The 22,601-nt window shown below is 33.1% G+C and overlaps 2 protein-coding genes across 2 annotated transcripts in view; both read left to right on the plus strand.

Annotated features, from left to right (window-relative positions):
* LOC128997761 (fatty acid synthase-like) overlaps window positions 1-471 on the plus strand; it is a 53,067-nt gene extending 52,596 nt beyond the window's left edge. The window contains exon 38 of the mRNA XM_054423435.1: window positions 220-471. Within this exon, the coding sequence (XP_054279410.1) occupies window positions 220-405 (186 nt within the window). The 3' untranslated portion in view covers window positions 406-471. The remainder of the gene's footprint in view (window positions 1-219) is intronic.
* A 17,958-nt stretch (window positions 472-18,429) lies between these two features.
* LOC128998908 (cell adhesion molecule Dscam2-like) overlaps window positions 18,430-22,601 on the plus strand; it is a 327,459-nt gene continuing 323,287 nt past the window's right edge. The window contains exon 1 of the mRNA XM_054425264.1: window positions 18,430-18,653. Coding sequence (XP_054281239.1) covers window positions 18,605-18,653 — 49 coding nt within the window. The 5' untranslated portion in view covers window positions 18,430-18,604. The remainder of the gene's footprint in view (window positions 18,654-22,601) is intronic.

The following is a 22,601-nucleotide window of genomic DNA, read 5'->3' on the forward strand; positions in this document are numbered from 1 at the left end:
AGATTTAATGGGGTTGCTAGGTTATGCTGTCTTCTTATATTACCATACAAACATTGTTGGTTCAGATTTAAAATTGGAGATTATAGCTCTAATGCACAACACTACTAAATTTTACTCACTATGTTTATTTAAGTACTCTAAAATAGTTGATCCGTATATATATATATATGATTTTCTTGTCAACAAAATTATTTTCATCTCAACATTATTATTTTTTAGTTCTGCGTGAACCCAGTGACACTTCACTTTGTTGATGGCAACCATTTGACTATTCTTGACAACAAGAAAACTGCAGATCTGATCAACAAACCCACCCCTGATGATGCTGTTGGATTCAAACAGTCAATCATGTCAACCCCAAGCGATACGTTAACATCCCTTCAAAACAACATCAAGCAAAAGTAGACCTCAACCTCATTTGTATTATATTGTTCAGCCATTAAAGTATTTGTGTTTTTACTGTCCCACAAATCATCCTTTAATTTACCTGTTTGTTACACATTTTATGAGTATTCAAAATTCATAATTAATTTTACAGGAATATTGGTAGGAAAAAATGTGGCATAAAAAGCGGTTAAACAACAAAAACAACCAAAACAACAAGTTTGGTGGTAAAAACTTGGGGTTGAAATAATGGTGCATTCATTTTTGAAACATTTAAAAGATGTTTTGTTGTCTTTGCGACTAATCTGCTTTTTTAATTAGTTCAATACAGGGAATTGAGGGCAAATTTTCTGTTTGTGCACTCTAAAAGTTTAGTTGCCATGGCTGTTTGCTTACATCTTAACAACCCTGTAAGAGTACATCTCCCTCTAAAGAAGATATTCACTTATAAGATCCCCCAAAGTTGACACGCTATTTCACTCTACTTTATAAAATAAAGAATACAATTATGAAATCTAGATTTCACAAAACTGGTGGACCAATAAACAAAACCTCGATTTTAGAATGATTGAATTTTTATGAGGGTTTATGGTTGTTACATTTCAAAACTTTGCATAAATTATGTAAATAATGCCAATGAGAATAAATACTTACAACATTTCTTCATCACTCTGAACTGAAGGAAGATATTTTCAATAACAGCTGATATCAAAGAAAGTATTTGTTCTAATTTAGAGTGAGGGAAAAACAATCAGCTGATTTTCCATTGCTCAAATATACTTTCTTTCTCTTTATTAGCGAATTTCCCCTATAGGGAATAAGCTATTACCGTAGTACTCATGGTGAGACCTGGACCCGGGACCGATTTATTTTTTCGTTTTGAGGTCCCTAGAGGCCAAAAACACCATCCAATCAAATTCATATATATATATATATATATATATATTTATATATGTGTCCGTTAGCGCGATAACTTGAGCAAAAATGATCCGATTTTGATGAAATTTGGTACAAACGTGTAAACCTATGTTTATTCGAACGAGTTCGCGAACCAGCATGATCGGACTATGGGAACAGGGGTTAATGGGGGGTTTTATGGGGTAAAAATAGGTTTTTCCCATTTTTGACCCTAAAAACTTAATATTTAGCAATTTCTTTTCAAACTATTTTGTAGAGCTTAAAAAAACAAATAATTTAGTATATTAAAGCGTTACTATGCGCCTAATTGTTACGGAGAAAATTCCAAAAATCTGTAATTTTAAAATACCCATGTTATTCTTATGGAGAATAAGTTAACTGTTGTAGTTTGCTTGTTTATGAACATATTTTGATCAAATTTGGAAAATGCATTCATTTCATACTAAACTATTAACATTTTACAAAAAAACACATTATTACCCTCCCTGTTGCAGCAAACCTAAGTACTCAAACTAATGTTATTTAAATAGGGAATAAATGTGATATTTTTAAGGAGACATTTTAGTGTAAATCCAATCAGGCGAATGGAAATTCGCTTAGTATGCAGGTTTGCTGCGGCGGGGGTATTTTGTTACGGTTTGGTTTAATTGAGATATATAAATCAGCTGCATCCATTGTTGAACAATCAATCTAAATGTATACAGAAACAGGCCTTTTTTACTATGTTTTTAGCATAAAGATTAGTGCTGTTTGATCCTGATGATTCGATGAAAAAGCTTCAGAAATGACTAAAAATCTTCTATCAGAGAAATCACGGGAAAAATATGAAGAGTGATACACATTTTTTTGGTTATTAATACTAAATACGTTTAAGTCTGTTATTTAGTTTTAAAAAAGGACTATTTTTAAATGTTATAAGAAGATGACAAAGCACCTGTACATTTACCTGTAAACTCTCACTCTGTACGTTATGTGCCAATAAACATGATTGATTGATTGATTGATACAGAGAGTATGTGAGGCAGTATTTATTCCTATATTTAACTGAGAAATCTATAATCATGAAACCATGTACCTTGTGGAGTAGATTTTCATTAATAAAGAGTGGTTTAAAACTTAAATAAAATGTGGGTGTTTCAAAATACCAAACAACTTACAATCAAAAGAGTGTATAATACCAACAAAGAAAACCGTAATATAAAAATATACTTGAACTTTCCTAATATTTGTAATGCTATATAGGTTTGCTATGGAAAATTTTATTTTATTTTGATGTTTAAAAAATGTTAATTTAGGAATGTAATAGTTTTACGTTTTGTTGAAATAATGTTTTAATATTACTCCTGTCTGATTTCCTGTAAGTGTGTATTTTTAGGTTGTGATGAAAAGAATCATTCATAACTCGGCATTTGGCTGAAAGTGTGAAATTTGAGCCTGGAAAATGGCACTTTTGGTACTAGTAATGAAATGTAATATTCCAAAAACAGCTGATAGTATCTTAGTGTAATGAAATAGTGTAATGAAATTAGTGTTATGAAGTCTATGTGGACGGGCAAATGCAAGGTTAAAAGAGGCCGCCAACCTCTTAAAAAAAAAATCACAAAAATAGTTATTTGTGCAACTAGTGAGAAAAGTGAGCAATTGACTCACTCGAGAGAAATCCTTACTCACGAGCCGTAGGCGAGTGAGGAATGGTTTCTCGAGTGAGGCAATTGTACTTTGAACTCGAGTTGCACATTATACTTTTCCTACAGTTACCATAAAACAAAAACATTTGTGAAGAAACATGAAGAAACATAACCTATTTTTACACAGAAGTGAACTTTTAATATAACATTTAATGTGAAGTGACAAATTCAACAGTACAACAGCTGACCAGCTGATTTACAGCCAGTGCTGCCAACGTATTTCGCGCGCATACGACGTTGCCTGCATGTTACGCGCTCACTATTTCGTGCCTTCACGTTGCAAATCTGGAGTGAGACAAAGTAATTAGAGTGAGACAATGTTAACATTGTCTCACTGGTGAGCGAATTGGCCACTTTGCTTTCTCAAATCAGTGAGAGAACATGTACATTGTTAGGTAACTGTAGGAAAAAATAGTTTATTTTGTATCAAGTACCTTCAATGTGGTTTTGCAGCTTCAACATTGTGTTTCAATACATCATCAACCTAACTAATACTGCCAAATCTTTTGTTAAAGCCTACTGTAGACAGTAATGTGTTAGGATCTAAGTGAATGTTGAACTAAATACCCGAATACTAATAGTAAATTTTTTACTCTGGCCAAATCATTTTTCAAGTCTGTTATGCAAAAACTAGTTTCAGTGAAATAACGTGACAGGGTCATAGTAATAATGGGGTATTGTGAACAATGTTTTATAAGATCAATTATTAATCCTTTTGTTAATTTTTTAACATTTTCAGGCATCACCTGAGCAGTTGTAGCATTGTCAAGAGTTAGATCAATTAAGAGCTTGCTTATTGAGCCATTTTCTATAGAGTCTAAAGCATAAATAAGGGAGGCAAATGGTAAGTAAAGAAAAAAAAGATGGCAAGACTTAAGGAAATTGCTTATAACGATGGGTTAAAATCATGAGATTTATTTATCAATAACATTATTAATCATGTTTTTATGTTAAAATCTATAATATTTTTTACAAAAAAATTTATTTGTATTTGTAAATAAGGTTATTTGTTTACATCGAAGCTCACTCCGCTCAATTAGCAGACATGAGGCCGCATACCTAGTTACTTTACTGTTAAGAGTCAAAACCCCATTTGCAAATTTAAAAAAAAACTATAATGTTCTATTCATATTATTTTAAAAACCGATTTCGAGTTTTTACTTTTGTCTGTAATACTATTTAAACCCTAATTTTACTTTTGAAAAAACAGGCCTATATGAATTTCAAGTAAACGTGTTTAGCAAAGTTGAGTTAAAGTTAAAAGATAAATACAAAATGTTTATTCTGCAAGAATTCCAATAGTTTAGCCTGTAGGCAACGTTTGATTCAGCGTTTTGGTGAAAATCAGATAGAAATCTCACAAAGTAAAACTAATGCATTATTTTGTTTGTCCTAAGAGCCACGGGCGTTAATTCTTGTTCAAAATTGGTAAAAATCACACAGGATCACAGGATAAACACGCCAGCGGTAGTTATTAATAAACAAAACAAATAAAGCCCAATTAAGGTCGCAATGTTTTGCGAATTTTGTGACTTTCCAACCTAATGGAATTTGGGATTAAATTTATTGTGATGAATTCATTTTTATACTACATTAAATAACATATTTTAAAAGGGGTAGGGCCTATAGCTGTTAGTCAGTATGAATAGTTAGTCATAAGTAAATGCTATATATATAATTTAAACAGACAAACTCTAAAGAATAATATCTATATAATTGGGGGAATCATGTTTTGTGAAGTAGTCTTAATTTGTGTTAATTAAATCTACTCTGATAATTCATGGACGTTCAATAGATATTAGTTTATATACTATTATGATAATTTGACATTCGGTAAATTTAGTCACCGTTAAAGTTAATTTGAAGTGGTGATCACAGCTGATCTCGTGGTTAGAGTGTGAGCCTTACATTGTAGGGGCCTGGGATCAAATCCCGCTAATCAACAATGAATATTAGCTATGCAATAGAATTATTCAATTTTCAAAAATTCAGTGTTTCAACCCCACCGTAAGATGGCCCAACAATATGGCCGAAAAAATTTCTACAAAATACTGTTCAGATATGTAGCTTATTTGTCACCAACAAATTACAGCACATTAAATCGCCCCCCCCCCTCCCCCGATTTAATGTGTTGTAATTTGTTGTCCCCCCACGACTTTCTTCTCGTAACTTCCCATACAAAAGAATGCAGTTTTGATGTAGTTTTTGGAGAAATTAAACTGTATAGAGCCTTTGAATCCCAAGTAGCAGTAACTGTTGGCCCTAGGTTTATGTCCATGGTTGGCCAACATGTTTTGTCAGTAAGTCGGCCAACCAACCAATTTGAACATAGGACTAACCATCCCATAGGGGTCTATTTTAACAGTCTGTTTTAACATATGGGCCTAAATATAAAGACACAAAATAATAAAGATTTAGTATTAAAAGCATATTTATCAGTTGATTTATATACTGTATTGATTAAATAATTCATCAAACGAATTTTGAAAAAAAACTAGGAAAAAAATATTTTGCCCAGATGGGTCTTGGTCTTGAACCTGATACCTTCGGATTTTGAGCCTCTTACCTACCTCTGAGCTATCTGTGATTGTTGATATTGTGTGTTTTCAAGCGGTTAAATTGAGCCGACAGTTGCAAAGGTACAATAAATATTTTTGATAGTATGAAATGAGGCATCAAGTAGTTGAATTGTTTTTCTGGGATTTAGAGAGGATACTGGTATTTGATATAGATTAATTAATTACCACTAGTAATGTTATTATAATTAATTGTTATTTAATCTTTCCCCTTAAATTGTTTAACTATTAAAAATTTTCTCAAAAAAGTTAAAGAATGTTTATTAAAAAAAAATTGCATTTTTATTGTATGTTAAGCAGGTGTTTCACCAGTGTATCTAGCATCACAATTATCACAACATCATCTGACTACATTTATTATAGATCAAATTTTCTCCAAAATCGTCTTATATTCTGCTGCCATTGCATTTATTTTCTTATTAATTAAATCAATTTGATAAAATGTGTTTTAGAATCTTTTTTACTTAAATCCAACAAAGGCCCAACGATTATTCCTTTGTAGGGCAAATGAATAGGCCTATACAAGTTCCCGGTGGGCCAACAATGTGTGGTACTTGGGATATTAGTTTCGCAAGAAAGACCTTTTGATATTGCATTTGCAAAAAAATGTAGGTCTAGAGACGGAAAAGCTCAAAATAACACTTGTAACAAAACAACGGTAAAATATGATAGTTAACACCCTAATGAAAATGTTAAGTAAAAATATTTCCATACTTTGGATCAAATGTCCTCTTAGATTTACAGCCCTGAATAGGCGAATATCACCCCTTTGTTCTGGAGACAAGGGTGTTTAATCTGGAAAGATTTATACTTCCATCCTTACAAACTGCTGTGGTGAGGACGGACATAACTGATCACTACAGTATCTGCCTACAAATAAGTCACAACCCCTACACTAAGGACACGTCACACAACACAAACACTTACATTGAGAGCTTAAACATTAAAGAGTGTGATTGGTCAGATGTCACGCTTGCGTGTGATGAAAACGTATCTACAAATATTCTTTTCGACAAAATTAAAGATTGTGTACAAAACTAGCTAAATACAATTACTTTAAGGGAAAACTTTCAAATAAAAAAAAACAATCCAAAAACATTCTGGAGTACCGTACGAATTAGCGGGTATAGGTAATAGAAAGGACATCTTCCCACTTACACCATTTGCAGGAAACAGACTGACTGTTGACAATGGCTGTAAATTACAGGTAGCCAAGGAATCTAATGAGTACTTCGCCAACGTTGGTCCCAACTTGACAGCAAATATAGATTTGGGCGATTTACCTGTGGTCGATGACACTGACCACGCTGTTGACTCCATCCTCACACTTCACACTGTAACTGAACAGGAACTCTACACCTACGTCACTTGACTGCGAGGTGGCTCAGCTCCAGGGTATGATTGAGTATCAGCTGAACTACTCAAAGACAACTGGGAGACACTAGACAACCACTGCTACATATAACTAACATGAGTATACAAAGTGGCATTTTTCCCAACGCCTACAAAATTGCCAAGGTTGTCCCCCTCTCCAAGTCTGGTGACGTCACTATCTCGAATTTTAGGCAAATTTCTTTGCTAAATGTGTTCACTAAGATTTTAGAAAAAATTATCAAAGATCAAGTTTTCATTACCTTAACCAGCACAATATTTTAACACTCCGCCAGTTTGGTTTTAGAAAATTAAAAAATCTCAGATGCATTGTTCGATGTTTATAAAGATATGAATTTGGCCATCAGTAGAGGCAGGCGTGTTATTCTGGTATTTTTTGACTTGGCCAAGGCTTTCGACTCAGTTGAAAAAAAAACTCAGAAAACGAAGGTTGAACTTAAAAAAAAAATTAGAACTGATAGGTGTTAAGGTGTAGCTCTGCAATGGTTCCGATCTTATTTTGATAATAGAAAGCTGTTTGTAAATATTAATGGAATCAATTGAAATCTTGGTAATGTAGATTTTGGGGTGGTCCAAGGTAGCACGTTAGAGCCTTTACAATTTATTCTTAATACACATATGCCTAAACAATCTTGTAAAATTAAATATTGGAGGTGAATTTTACCTTTTGCTGACGACACCTTAGTTTTATTCCAAGGCAAAAATTGGAACTCAGCTTTTGCCAATGACGAAAGAGGTATGTCAACAATTAAAAAAAATGTATTAACGCTCAACGTCACTAAAACAAAATTTATTCCAATCTCCTTAAGAGCTCGAGGTGACACACTTCGCAACGAAATCAAAATTCATTCATATGGTCATGGAATCGTAAATAATTGTGCCTGCTCGGTAATAAATCGAGTTCAAAATGATAAGTATCTTGGTGTTGTGTTTGATTCAAAATGTCATGGGCAGATCACGTGTCATACTTAAATAAAAAGTTAAGAAAATAGAATTTTGCTTTTCGCTAACTGCACCAATTTCTTGAAATAGATTAAATTTTTAAAAATGCATATTTTGCTTTTGTACAGTCGATGCTTGAGGGGGGGGGGGTAATTTCCTGGGGCTGTGCTTACAACAATATCCTACAACCTCTCGTTGTAACACACAAAAAAAGCGGCACTCGGCAGGTGTAGGCAATACCCTTTGAAAACTCTGTTCACTGAAATTAATGTACCTTGATTTAACGCGACTATTCATCAGAACCATTTCTATGTTTGTTTTCAAACACCATGAGGCACTCTTTGATCGTCCACAACATGACCATTATACTTGACATGCACTTGGCCAAGGTATACGCTTACCCAGACTTGAGGGGGGAGTTTTGGGTGGTTAATGTTAGGGGGGAAGTCAACCTGATATCATATCTATGTTCCAATGTAATTTGCCAAAATTCCGCTAGCGCCTTGTAATTATGCTAGTAATTAGGTGTTTCTTTGTTTTTACTATGTACAGTATCACACTTTCTTATTCGTTCTTTTTACAATATAAAACTACTCACTCCCAAGCACGGGTTCTCCCATGTGGGATTAATTTCGTAGATTTTTAAGCTATTCAGTTATAAGCTTCAATTGTAATATTATACAGGGTGAATTTTAAATGAGTTCCCCCCCCCTACTTTTTTCTGCATTTCTTAAGATATCATCTCCGGACCACGTCAGATCATTGTTGAGTAGTAAGTACTTCATTTTGACTGGGTATACATTTTTGGCCGCCATCTTGGATCCGCCATATTGGATACAAAGTTTTTTTTTCAAATGTAAAGGTAGGGTTGTGACCCATTATTTCAAACCAGAATTTTACGCTGATTACAATGCCGCAATTATTTTTTTTTAATCTTGATCCGTTCTAAAGTTATGAGGACTTTTTATAACTTTATTTTTAGCGCATTTTAACATTGTGCATTTACAAACTAAGACCATAATCTCAAAATAGTGCTAGATAAAGATAAGTATACACCACCATTCATTGCCGACATATTTTCACTTGGTTATGACGGATGTAGTTTTTTCAGCCGCCATCTTGGATCCGCCATTTTGAAATGTGATCAATTAATTTAAATATGAAGGGTGTGTTGTGACCCATCATTTTGAACTACTTTTTTATACTGGACTCAATGCTGCAAACCGTTTTTGGTTATCAAGCTGTCTTGATAAAATATTAAAATAGTCTTATTTAAAATTTCAATATTTCAAAAACCAAAGATGCAAATGAAAAACGGATTGCGGCATTGAGTTCAGCATAAAAAGGTAGCTCAAAATGATGGGTCACAACACCACCATCATATTTAAATTAATTGATCACATTTCAAAATGGCGGATCCAAGATGGCGGCTGAAAAAACTACATCCGTCATAACCAAGTGAAAATATGTCGGCAATGAATGGTGGTGTATACTTATCTTTATCTAGCACTATTTTGAGATTATGGTCTTAGTTTGTAAATGCACAATGTTAAAATGCGCTAAAAATAAAGTTATAAAAAGTCCTCATAACTTTAGAACGGATCAAGATTTTTAAAAACTAATTGCGGCATTGTAATCAGCGTAAAATTCTAGTTTGAAATAATGGGTCACAATCCTACCTTTACATTTGAAAAAAAAACTTTGTATCCAATATGGCGGATCCAAAATGGCGGCCAAAAATGTATACCCAGTCAAAATGAAGTACTTACTACTCAACAATGATCTGACGTGGTCCGGAGATGATATCTTAAGAAATGTAGAAAAAAGTAGGGGGGGAACTCATTTAAAATTCACCCTGTATTTACTAAAGACTGTAAAAAATATTATATTATACGAAATAAAATAAATTTTGATTTGATTTGATTTTCAATAATTTAGAATATAATTTAGAATCTACGTCTACTTTACTATATTATTTTAATTATAACACAATATTTCAACTACATAAATTGTATTTGCTTTATAATAATTTTCTTAAGGTACATGTCAATATTTTTGTCGGATAATTACTTATCCATTCATATCACAATTGTTAAAATAGTCTACTACTAACTGTTCAACACTAATAAAACATGACAATAAGTTTTCAACTTGCAAAATTAACAAAAAGATGTCCTTGAAAAATACAATTTGTTACGCGGAGCAGTGAAATTATGTTAGGACATTGAGAATAAACGTGGGTTTCCCAACATATATCAAGATTTTATCCTCACATTTATAAAAAAAATAAACAAAAAAAAACACCAATTTATGTACTAAGTTTGCGTCAATACTTGTCAACTTAATGTTTTAAGACATCTTAAATAATGCCCTAATTCCCGTTCTTTATAGGACCCACAGAAGTTCTTCTAACTGTTATAACATTCCATCAATTTATCTTGAAAAGTTTAGTAAAAATTGAAAATCTATAATACTAATGTTTTATTTAATGTTGTTAAATATTTTAAGAGGTTGGTGAACAAGGTGTTTAGCAGTTTGAATTTGTCCAAAGTGAAATTTAACAATCAGGTTATTATATTATAAGGAGCACGTATTGGGCAAAGTGGCAATACGTTTCCACGCAAGGATCGCTCTATTCATTATCGAGACAACGAACCACCAATTACGATTCTTTGATGTCATTGAGGAGACGGAAACGGGCCAAAAAAACGCTCTTATGAAATTACTCTAGTTCAGGCACACGCTGTAAACAGCTTTGACGTACTTCCTTTTACTAGAGGAAGAAAAAGCAAAATCCATATAAATATTAATCTGGGAGTTCTTCGTTGCATAGTTCGTAACATTTTTATTTTATCACACGATGTCTTGTATTATAATAGTATTGTATTTTTAGTTAGTTTTGACCTGAGTACTCTGTAAAACAGTAATATTGGTACTGAGAGACGCTTGGAAATAAAGGCATTTTTATTTATTTATTTATAGTTAAAGCGGAAGAAATATTTAATACAATTCAGATTCTCAAAACAAAACTAATAGTTGATAATGACCATTCAGTATTTCATATTTTTAGTTTATTATAGACAAATCTGGCTGAAATTTAAAAGCTCTTGAATGTCTATAAATTATCAGTACGGTCTATAGCTGTATTTTACCAATGATCTAAATCGCTACAGCTAAACGAATTCTTCTGGTTGAAGGACCAGCTGATCTTGGTAATGCTGATGTAATTCATTTAATCAGTTTCAGTTTCACTTATCTTCGCACGCTGGTTTGACGGCGTGGAAATAGCTATCTCTAACTATATAAATGCAAATTACGCAACAATACAGAAAATGAGAGAGCACTAACTTAAGACCCAATCTTTACTACGGCAGTTATATATTGAAAATATAAATAAACATTTAAAATATAATCAATTTTGTTGACGTAATAGTTTTTGTTGTCTTGTGTTACGTAATTCATAAAGAAATATAATAATTACGATTACTAATAGAATCGTGCATTAACAAATACTATTTTCAGGGGATAAAAGCATGTGGTTACATATTTTCCTGTTTAATAACTCCTTAATGTCCCTGAATATTTAAACCCCCCTTGGTTGCCTATGCAGCTAACAGACATAAGGCAAGTCATCATAAGTATTATGATAACTTTAAGTCCATAAGCCCAATATCAACGTACGCCAAAATAATACTCATAAGTCTGTTTTTACTCGCTATCCCATACTTTACGTGTTACGCTATTCTAATAAACCTTCTTAATTAATTCAAAGCGTAACAAATAAAAACAAAATATTTTAAAATTGTTATTTTTTAGATTATTGCATACATCTTTTACAGAATTAGTAAAGAAATTGTTAAAATCCATGTTTTAGCCCTTGAGCTGTATAATAACTAAAATAGGCTTTACCTTCGTCACTGCAGCTCAAATCCTTGTGGTGTAACTACGTTACGGCCGTTTCGGCATTACAATGCCATCGTCAGACTACAAAAACACAAACTCAGCTGAAGTAGCGTCGTTGAAGATTAAACACGTAACACATACGAACATTAAGATACATTTAAAATATTTACAAAAACCGAACAGGCCTGTCGTACTAACGAGTTTGTGTTTTTGTAGTCTGACGATGGCATCGTAATGCCGAAACGGCCGTAACGTAGTTACACCACAAGGATTTGAGCTGCAGTGACGAAGGTAAAGCCTATTTTAGTTAAAGAAATTGTACATTGCATTACCAGCACCGAAAGTGGCATTTTCTAGTGCGCGCTCGTAGTTTCGTAGCCTATGTGAGGAGAAGCCGAACATGTGAGATTTATTTTCATGTAAGAGGCAAAGCCGAGGACAAAATAATTGGAGTAAGTGCTGGAAAATCATTTATTGTATAAGTTTTGAACGACACTTTTCATCCATACGCGACACAAAAATATTGAATACTTTAGAAGTTTATTTTAAGGTTATAATTTTACTGAGCAGTAGACAGGCACTACAAGCTAAAAACACAATAAAACTATCTAACACATATTACACAAATCCAGCCAAAATTGAAAAATCGCAGAAGAACAACACACAGAGGCAATTTCAGTACAGTAGGCAAAACAGCATATATAAGATGTGTAGCATGGTAGAATCCTAGTCAGTATTTAACGATTTTCAGTAATTTAAGTATTTAAAATGTGTTTTTGTTCTTTGCCAGATAATATTTTTCCGAGCGGATCCGTGTATCAATCAAGCCAGAGCATGGTCATTGCTGTTGAGGGATGCGTGCAGATAGGCTGAACTGCTCAGGTAAGGCCCAGTCACAGACCTACTCCTTTTAGCGAATTTCCCTATATGGAAGTAGCTATTATCGTAGGTGGCATGGTAAGACTTAGACCCGGGACCGATATACTTTTTCATTTTCGTTCTAAATATATATGTGTCTGTGAACGTGATAACTCGAGTAATTTTGGTCCGATTTTGATGAAATTTGGCTTGGAGGTGTAGGGCGGAATAAAATTGAATGAGTTCACGAACCAGCATGATCTGACTATGGGAACGGGGATTTATGGACGTTGTGTGGAGTAAAAATTGGGGTTTCCCATATTTGACTCTAAAAAATAACATTTTGCTATTTCTTTTAAACCATCTTGTAGTGTTTAAAAAAGGAAATAATTTAGTATACTGAAGCGTTGTTGTATGCCGAACGGTTACAGAGACAATTAAAAAAAGTGTATTCCCATGTTATTCTTATGAAGAAAATAAAAACTGTTGTAGCTTAATTGTTTAAGGATACATGTTAATAAAAATTTGGCAAATTTATTTATTTCATTCCATGCCAACGCTTGGTCAAAAACACTTCTTACCTTACCTGTTTTTCTATGAGATGAGACAAGTCTCAGGCATACTGTATACGATGTAACAACAGGAGTTTGAGCTAACCTGTTAACATATTATACTATGATACGAAAAACGTTTGCGCACAATGATTTCAAAAACGGCTCCTACGATTTCCTCTTAAATATTAGGAATATCTTAGTTTCAGCATAAAAACACTATCCTCGCTAGGCACTGTTCCGAGAAAATTCGTTTTTAGTTAAAATCTTTAAATTAAATTTTGATATTTATTTGTAACATTTATCTTATGGAAAGCTAGGTAGCCATGACGAAAATGTAAATAAATGAATTGTCATATTATGCTTATAACAAATCGTCTACAGTACAATGGCAAATTACTAAATACACCACTAAAGAAAAGGACATTCCCATTTAGCATTGGTTATTTAATACACTTTGGATGTTTTGCTAAGCAATGGAATAATTGCGACTGTTCAAAATCGTAGAATATTTTATTACCGCATAAGATTATAACATAGATTAAGCATGATTGAGTATTGAGGAAACCCCAAGGACGTTCTGTGATTTTTGATGATGCGCCACCAGAATGGGCGTGTTATTTGACGATCCCACGGATTATGGAATAGAAAAAATATGAATCATAAAAAAACGACTGATTAAACTTTGCCTGTAAGAATATAGTTATTTGTGCAACTAGTGAGAAAAGTGAGCAATTGACTCACTCGAGAGAAATCCTTACTCACGAGCCGTAGGCAAGTGAGGAATGGTTTCTCGAGTGAGGCAATTGTACTTTGAACTCGAGTTGCACATTATACTTTTCCTACAGTTACCATAAAACAAATAAATTTGTGAAGAAACATAACCTATTTTTACACAGAAGTGAACTTTTAATATATTATTTAATGTGAAGTTAGAAATACAACAGTGCAACAGCTACCAGCTGATTTACAGCCAGTGCTGCCAACGTATTTCGCGCGCATACGACGTTGCCTGCATCTTACGCGCTCACTATTTCGTGCCTTCACGTTGCAAATCTGGAGTGAGACAAAGTAATTAGAGTGAGACAATGTTAACATTGTCTCACTGATGAGAGAATTGGCCTCTTTGCTTTCTCAAATTAGTGAGAGAACATGTACATTGTTAGGTAACTGTAGGAAAAATAATTTTTTATTTAATTTTCATTTCATTTCATTACCCGTAAATAAACATGTTTGTATTATTATTTCAATGCATTTGTCAAAATCGCCCAAACACATGTAGAGATTATTAGTATTAGATTCCATCCAGTGACGTAATTATTTTATGTTTTTTATTCATACCGTTTCTGTTCTAATACCCGAGAACTATTCCATTGTTGCGACTAGAGAGCGCATAATATTCCCAACTCGCAACACTGGTGGTCAACAGATGAGATGTTAAATATTATCACGAGTTTTATATTCAACTTTTTTGTGGATATTTTCAATATTGATTGTTCATCTGTATGGAAATGATTGTTAATTAAATTTAGAATTAAGTGTGAACGTCTACCTAAGAAGGGAAAAATGGCTTTGCAACTTAATTACAAATGGACAAATTGAAAATGGAGATGATTTACACGTAAAACAAATAAGTTAAGGTATGTTTTTATAGGTTAACTAGAGTTCCAAATTAATACGGTAATTTAAACATGATCGTTTTATTTAGACATATTTTAAATGACATTCAGTATAAAAACTAACCTCCTAACACTCGTATAAATATGCTCTATACTCAAGAACATAAAGTAAAGGCGTAAATTTAAAGTGAAAAAGTGAGACATTTTTTGTCTCACAAACCCTAAAATTCAGCCTTTGAAACTACATTATACATCAGAAAACTAGATCTTTAGAGTGTTGGAGTGTTTATTTGTAGTTCTTATGTTTACACTTAAGCTGGGTTTTCCTAGGCGCGGAGTCGGCCAGCGGAGAGAGGAACGCGGAGAGCGGAATTGTAATTAACATTGCATTCCGCTCCGCTTCTAGGAAAACAGTAACATTAAATTGCCTAAGACAAGCTGAAAGCCGGGTTTTCCTAGGCGCGTAGTTGGCCAGCGGAGAGAGGAACGCGGAGAGCGGACTCCACTTGTCTTAGGCAATTTAATGTTACTGTTTTCCTAGAAGCGGAGCGGAATGCCATGTTAATTTCAATTCCGCTCTCCGCGTTCCTCTCTCCGCTGGCCGACTACGCGCCTAGGAAAACCCGGCTTTCAGCTTGTCTTAGGCAATTTAATGTTACTGTTTTCCTAGAAGCGGAGCGGAATGCCATGTTAATTTCAATTCCGCTCTCCGCGTTCCTCTCTCCGCTGGCCGACTCCGCGCCTAGGAAAACCCAGCTTAAAGCCGGGTTTTCCTAGGCGCGTAGTCGGCCAGCGGAGAGAGGAACGCGGAGAGCGGACTCCACTTGTCTTAGGCAATTAGGCTAAACTTATTTCTAAGAGTAGATTCATCAGTGGAATTCATTAGTTTTCAATAAAAGTTACTTTTTATTAGACTTAGCACAAAACTGTATGATGCGACTAGTTGGTAGAGGAAACCCGATGTCAAATGTAGGCCAATAAACTGTAAAGTAAGAGATTAACTGTTATAACATCAAGTCTTAGACCTATACCATGGCTCAGCTTTAAAACAAATGACAATACTGCAATGATAATATTTTTAAATGCAGAATTTTTATTTTGGTAATTTTTACTGTGTCAGTAAGCCTAGTGCGAGTTTATTTAGGCCTAAAATGTTTTCCAATAACTTGAGACGAACGAATTACTAGATTTTGTGCAGGGTCGTGCACAAAATGTTGTCCAAAAGCACAGATACTTCAGCACGAGAAAAGTTATTATATAAATGTTTTTATTTTTGAATGTATTTTATAATATAATGGAAATATAGGTATATGTTTGTTTTTTAATGTAATCTACAAATTAAACACCACAAGCAATGCTCGGTCCCCTGGTACTTACCATAATAGACTTCATAATAACTCTACTAAAAACAACCGTATTTATTGGATTTAGCAATAAATATATTGATTAAAAACTTTTTACTTGTGATGGCAAATGGAAAAATCAAATTTTCAAAACCAGTGCCATGGAAATACAACATTCATTTTGGCTTCGTTCTTACACCTTTTTTTATGTTGTAAGTGATAAACTAAAAACACAGCCGAACACAAATGAGTACGAAAAAGTTGGCTTTGACAAATAAAACCACATACGACCGGCCACATTTCTTTTCTTTGCTTGACTGTTACTGCGTTTTAAACGTCGCGTCGCCTACAATAACGCCAGTTCGGAGCAGTGAAAACAGTGTAGACTAGGGACTAGACTACTGGATGATATGGTTATGCTTGTTTCATCGACTCCCATGCGAAACGAGAGACACATAAGCATGCTCGAAAGTGCAATGATATTATTTTATCCTTAGCACATTAGTTAATTGCTGCCTGCAATTGATATAAAGACTAATATAATATTCATAAAATGTCTAAGGACTAACTGTTAACTTTATAAAAGACCATAACAACTTCTACTTAACAACTTCTACTTAACAACTTCTTAAGTAAACACAACTTATATGTAAAAAAACAAATTTATCGTTAAAAACATTTTCAATTACCTCAAGTTACGTAACTCAAATTCGCGTTTATTTTAAAGAGCTTAACAAAAGAAGGGCTTTTTGATGGATAACCATAGTAAATCCAAACCTAGTACATTATGAAAGTACACTCTATTATATTGCCAGTTAGAAAATACGCAGTGTTACTATCTGCCCCAAAACGGATAATACGTGCTAAACCTCAATCTATCGAATCCGAATCCAATTAAGTTTATGTTATTTTATAGATATTTATGAGATAGGTAATTTTTCCAAACTATGAATAGACCGAATGAGGTAGCACTCTTCAAACTCGGTTTTCTATGGGTATTTGTATCAAATCTAAATTTTGTTCGAAATAAAATGATAATATTATAATACCAGAGAAACAATAAGAGCAATATTGCATAGTTTAATAAAAGAAACGTCTTATAACACTTAAAACATATATTTACGCTTATACTTTTACTCACAAGACGGTAAATATACAAAAAAGATGGTAAGTGGTGATCGATTTCGATTGGACACTCCAATAATCAGGGCATTGGGTCTGATGATGATTGGAGTGTCCAATCGAAATCGATCACCACTTACCATCTTTTTTGTATATTTACCGACTTGTGAGTAATCTAAATATGCGTAAATATACGTTTTAAGTGTTATAAGACGTTACTTTAATTTACTTTCCGTAAATTTAATAACACGTACAATGCTGATCAAGAAGTTATTCATAGTTTAATGTATGTAGTTCTAGTAAATCTAATGCAGTTTTATAGTTTTTTTAGCAACTGTACGCAAATGGGATATTTTTGGGGCATGCTGAATTTCATCAACCCACATTCCCCAATTAACTCTTATTTTGAAGGGATTTTTACAATGAGGAAAACAGCGAAAACTAGAAATCTGTATTTGAACTTATGAAGAAAGAGAAGGATTGCACGTTGTTAGTCGTGAACCAATGTTAGGTTCATTGATATAATTCACTATTTACTATCGCATTGTTGATTGTTAGCTTAGTTGAATGTTCACTTATACCATTAGATAACTTGTTTAAGTCTCTATTGCATATATATAACACGACTGTTGAATTTAGTTTATTGATTTTTATTGCATGCTTATTGATTTATACATTTTTATCGTTTATTCTTGCTAGCTAGTGAATTATATTACAATCTGTAGATTATTGCAAATTACGGTGTGGCAAACAAAATACGTATGCTGTTTCAGACTGTTAATACATTTTTTTCCGACACTGGTATTTTTATATATGTAAATATTAGGTTTAACATATCATGAAAATCACAAAGATTTATTGATAATTTTTAAATACATAAAAGTTGTATAGTACTTATATTATACATAAATACTATGTACACGGCGCTTACACACAAATCATTTTATTAAAACAATTGACTTTATTTGTTTCATTATGTGGAAGTATGTTATTTTAAAGTAATGCCAGTATCCAATCCCTATATACAACACACACTATCGAGCGAGTACCACCAGTACGGAGTGGCGAGGGCCGAGAAGAAGTGGCCGAGATCGAACTCACGGACGGAAGAAGGGGGCGGATCGTCTCACAGATATTAAAATCTGCGATGTGTTTAGGGAGGCTGAAGTAGGAATCGATGGTCTTGAAGAGCGCAAGGCTTGGAGCTAGGGGGTGAGAGGAGATAGAGTTGAGATCCAGTATCCAGTGTGGGGTAGAACGGGGATTGTGTCGGACGGTGTAGGGTGAGAGGTCTTCACCACGTCAGCCATGCGCGCCGCCGCCGCTGCCGTGCTGATGCTACTACTACTGTGTCTCGGTTAGTATCAGCACCCTACCCCTAGTGTCGAGTATACCTCGCTAGCACTCGTCACTGTCATTGTCACATACACGTGTCTGATGTAGACATCACGTCCGCATTATACTACACAGGCCACGTGTACTAAGCATTAGTCATAGGCGTTGTAAAAATACAAGTTATTTTAGAGTACACTAGTTTAAGAATTAAAATTAAAATTAGCAGTTACAGTAGTGTAAGTTTTAACGACGAGTAAAAATTCATGAATGTTTATTAGATTGTTTATGATTTATAAGAGTTTCTCTAACATATTTGTGTTTGGGTAATATTAAACGTTTAAAAAAGGTTGTGAAATACAGAAGGGTGATTCTTCATGGTAGTAAAATAAAACAGTTAAATGCTATATTAAAAGAAGTATTTTAGGTCAATTTTAGGTCGATTTAAATTATGTTTTAGTATTTGAAAGTTTTAAATGCTGAATCCCTTTTAGAAACTCATAAAAACAACACTAAAAGTTGTTTAACAACAAAAGCGTTCACAACAAATAAAGAAATTTAATTTTTTTTCACTTAACAAATACCAGTTTATAAATTCCTACAAATACCCGACGAATTTCTTGTAAACAGTAATATTTGAAAATTTGAGATAACGTTTGAAATCTTTATTTCATTTCTGATAGCTTCTGTTCCAATCAACAGGTGTCATTTCAATTGTGATTAAATTTTTTGATAAGGATAAAATATTCGTTACATTATTTTTCTCTTTATAGAATAGACCAAGGAAATATTTGGTGTTGTAAAAAATTAATATTTATAAAATGCCCTACAGTAAAAATATTCTGTGTATTAGTTTATTGGGAAAATTTAAAATTAACCCGAAAGATTTATATAAAATTGATTACTGATAATACTAGTTTAAGCGTATATTTCACCTTAAAATACGCATTGAATGGAACATTTCTAATTTTATAGCTATTTTGCACATCCGTTTCATAGCATAAATAAAATCAATAAGTCTACAAGACAAAAATGGATGATTAAATTTAAAATTTTAAAAACTACAAATTGATATTAAGTTACAGAAAATTAATTAGTCACGTATTGGATGATAACATTTTTAAAGGGCTGTAAAAAGTATATAAATCCTACCTTCAGTCATAACAGAGGAAACAAATTTATACCTCAATAAAAGATTGATCGTTCGCAATAGTTGTTAACACTCTACAAGGTTTCAATTTGTTAAATTACAAATTCTATTCGTATAATGACTTATGAGACTTTTAACAGTTTATTTACAGTATAATTTAAATATAAAAGTTTTATTTGGTCTGCTGATCATGCAGGGATAGCATTGAATACACGACTGTGATAAAATAATTTGGAATGGTTCTCCTTCACACTTGATGGTACGATTCTAATCAAGTATAAATCTTTGATACTTTACTAAGGAGAATAAATTTCTCATTGTCTGTCGACGATATTCATAAGTAAATACAACACCAGATGGTGGCAGCGGTAGCGATTACGTGCCGCGTCGCTGGTTTTCACGCTCTTTAATGATCTCCATCTTCGTTACCTAATATTATCATATAAAGGTAGATTATCAAGGTACTCACTTGCAGAAATAATATATTAGATAATGCAATATTCCCTGGGTTGGAAAACAATTAATCAGAATAAACAGGATTTACAGAGGGATGGTGAAATTGTTTCATCGCCAGCTGGGTCTACTGTTTGACATTGCAAAATTACCCATAATTGTTAACAGTTTTTTGCAATAATAATATAACTATCAAAAAACATACCTATAGTATAGTTTTTTTTATTTGTATAGGGCCATTTTTTCATTTTGTTGATACACCTATGAAATGTGTATCAATAAACACATTTGATAGGTGCAAAGTCTTACTTCAGACGAAGAACACCCAGGATCTCGATAATTGCTAGTTTGTCATCACAATCACATTTGATATATAATCACAATTTCACAATTTAAAGATACTACGACTACGATCAGCAGGTGCAGTAATTCCCATTTCGTTCAACACTTGGATTTAACCTAACCTAAAACGTGTTGTTTAGTGTTTGAAAGACTAAATATCCCTATGCTTTATAGTAACTATAGGAAAAATATAATGTACAATGCAAGCGCAAAGTGCATTTGCTGCACTCGATAAACTTTCCACACTCGCTTGCGGCTAGTGCGTAGACATTTCTCTCATGTGCAGTAGTGAAGTGCCACTTCACACACTAGTTACACAAATAACTATTTTTGCGATAAGATACTAAACACGACCAACACATATCACAGAAGTTGGGTGGGTTTCCTTACAGACTTATTCAATCGTGGATTTTCGGTACCGTACCTACGAAATGGCCCCAAAAGCACAATTAATTCTTCAACATTTTAAGGAACACCGTAGTTATACTTTTAAAACGCTGATATGTAACCAAAAGATTGTAATGGTTTTTAAGCGCGTTAAAATCAACGCTAGAGCAAATTTTAGGTCGCAATCTATGCATTCATTCAGAATTAATAGAAATAAAAATCAACTTGAGTGTTTCTTAAATAAAGAAATGTAAATACGCAAACTCACAATGGTCAACACGTAGTTAATTAATACAATGATAATTGTTACTAAGGTTATACATGGGTTGAAGACGTTAAGATAGAACGAAATTAAATGTAATGTTTTCATCGTAATAATATCTAAAGATAAAACCGATTACCTAATGCCATCTTAAACTACAGACTAGATTCCATCAGCTAACTTCGCTAAGCGGAGACGAGACAGGTATGTCTAAAGGAGTGACTGACACCTTTAATTATGGAGGGACGCAATACTGGAAACATCTTGAAAATGTATTGACACCGTTAAATCAAACTGTTTGGACGTGCTTAACGTTTTAACAGTTAATACTTTTTATCAAATAAAATTACATCGCTTAACAGTCATTTTTTTAAATTTAGGTAAAGATTTGACTAGTTTTTCGCTTAAAATGCTATCTAGTTTTACAGTTCATTTACAAGTTTAATTTTAAGGTTATCCAATTAAAATTGACGAAATAATTGCCAGTTTAAATGTCAAATATGTTGTTAAATTAGTAGTACGATATAATAACAATGTATGAGTAAAACAGTCTCCATGTTTAGAATACATATACCATTTAGGTTTCCACAATTGTATATGTAAATATATTCTTCTTAGTGCAGTTTGGTGTATTTAATTTATTAGTTTTAAAGTTAAACACAATAATGCGAAAAAGTTTTGTGTCGGCCAAGTTTTCCGTATCTTATATTATTTAGAGAAGATTCACATCAAAGTATTAAAATAATTGGTATTTTTTAACGTGTCAGTGAGTAAATGTTACCCAATTTTCAACTGGAATGAGGGTTACACTTTAAATGCAAACATAGCAAAAGATATCTAAATGGATGGAATTAAACGGAGCTATTTTTCGTAATAGGTAAAACGACAATAATATACTAGGGGTTGTTTCGGATAGCGAAAGATATACTGATTGAAATCTGTTCCAATAACATTTAGTTTGGACTATTAAGAACACAAATGTAACTACCATAATGGCTACTTTATTGAGAAACTTTAGTTAAACCCATTTAACTCCACATCTTACGCGGAAGATGAAAATAGCGGCCCAGCGTAGTGGGTAGGAATTAACCTTTTCGCAATGATTTGAATTTTATATGACGCCAAGATTTATCGCTCAGTATTTTACCTTTCATGCCTTTTCTTCATTATTAAGTATTTTGATGAACGAGCCTCTTCTTGGGAGAAGATTTGCTTATTTACTTAAACTACTTCATAGGTTTAGTCGATAAAGATATTGCTAATTTATACTTTTACTGGCTTTAATAAACTGGTTTTACTATTCTAAAATTTACAAATTTTCATGACGATAGTGTTTTACATAAATGAACTTTTTATATTAATTATTAAAAAAATATTTA

Source organism: Macrosteles quadrilineatus, unplaced genomic scaffold (assembly GCF_028750875.1).
Source record: "Macrosteles quadrilineatus isolate MER2022 unplaced genomic scaffold, UCM_ALF_1.0 Scaffold_7__1_contigs__length_78375512, whole genome shotgun sequence".
In the NCBI taxonomy this organism is placed as follows: domain Eukaryota; kingdom Metazoa; phylum Arthropoda; class Insecta; order Hemiptera; family Cicadellidae; genus Macrosteles; species Macrosteles quadrilineatus.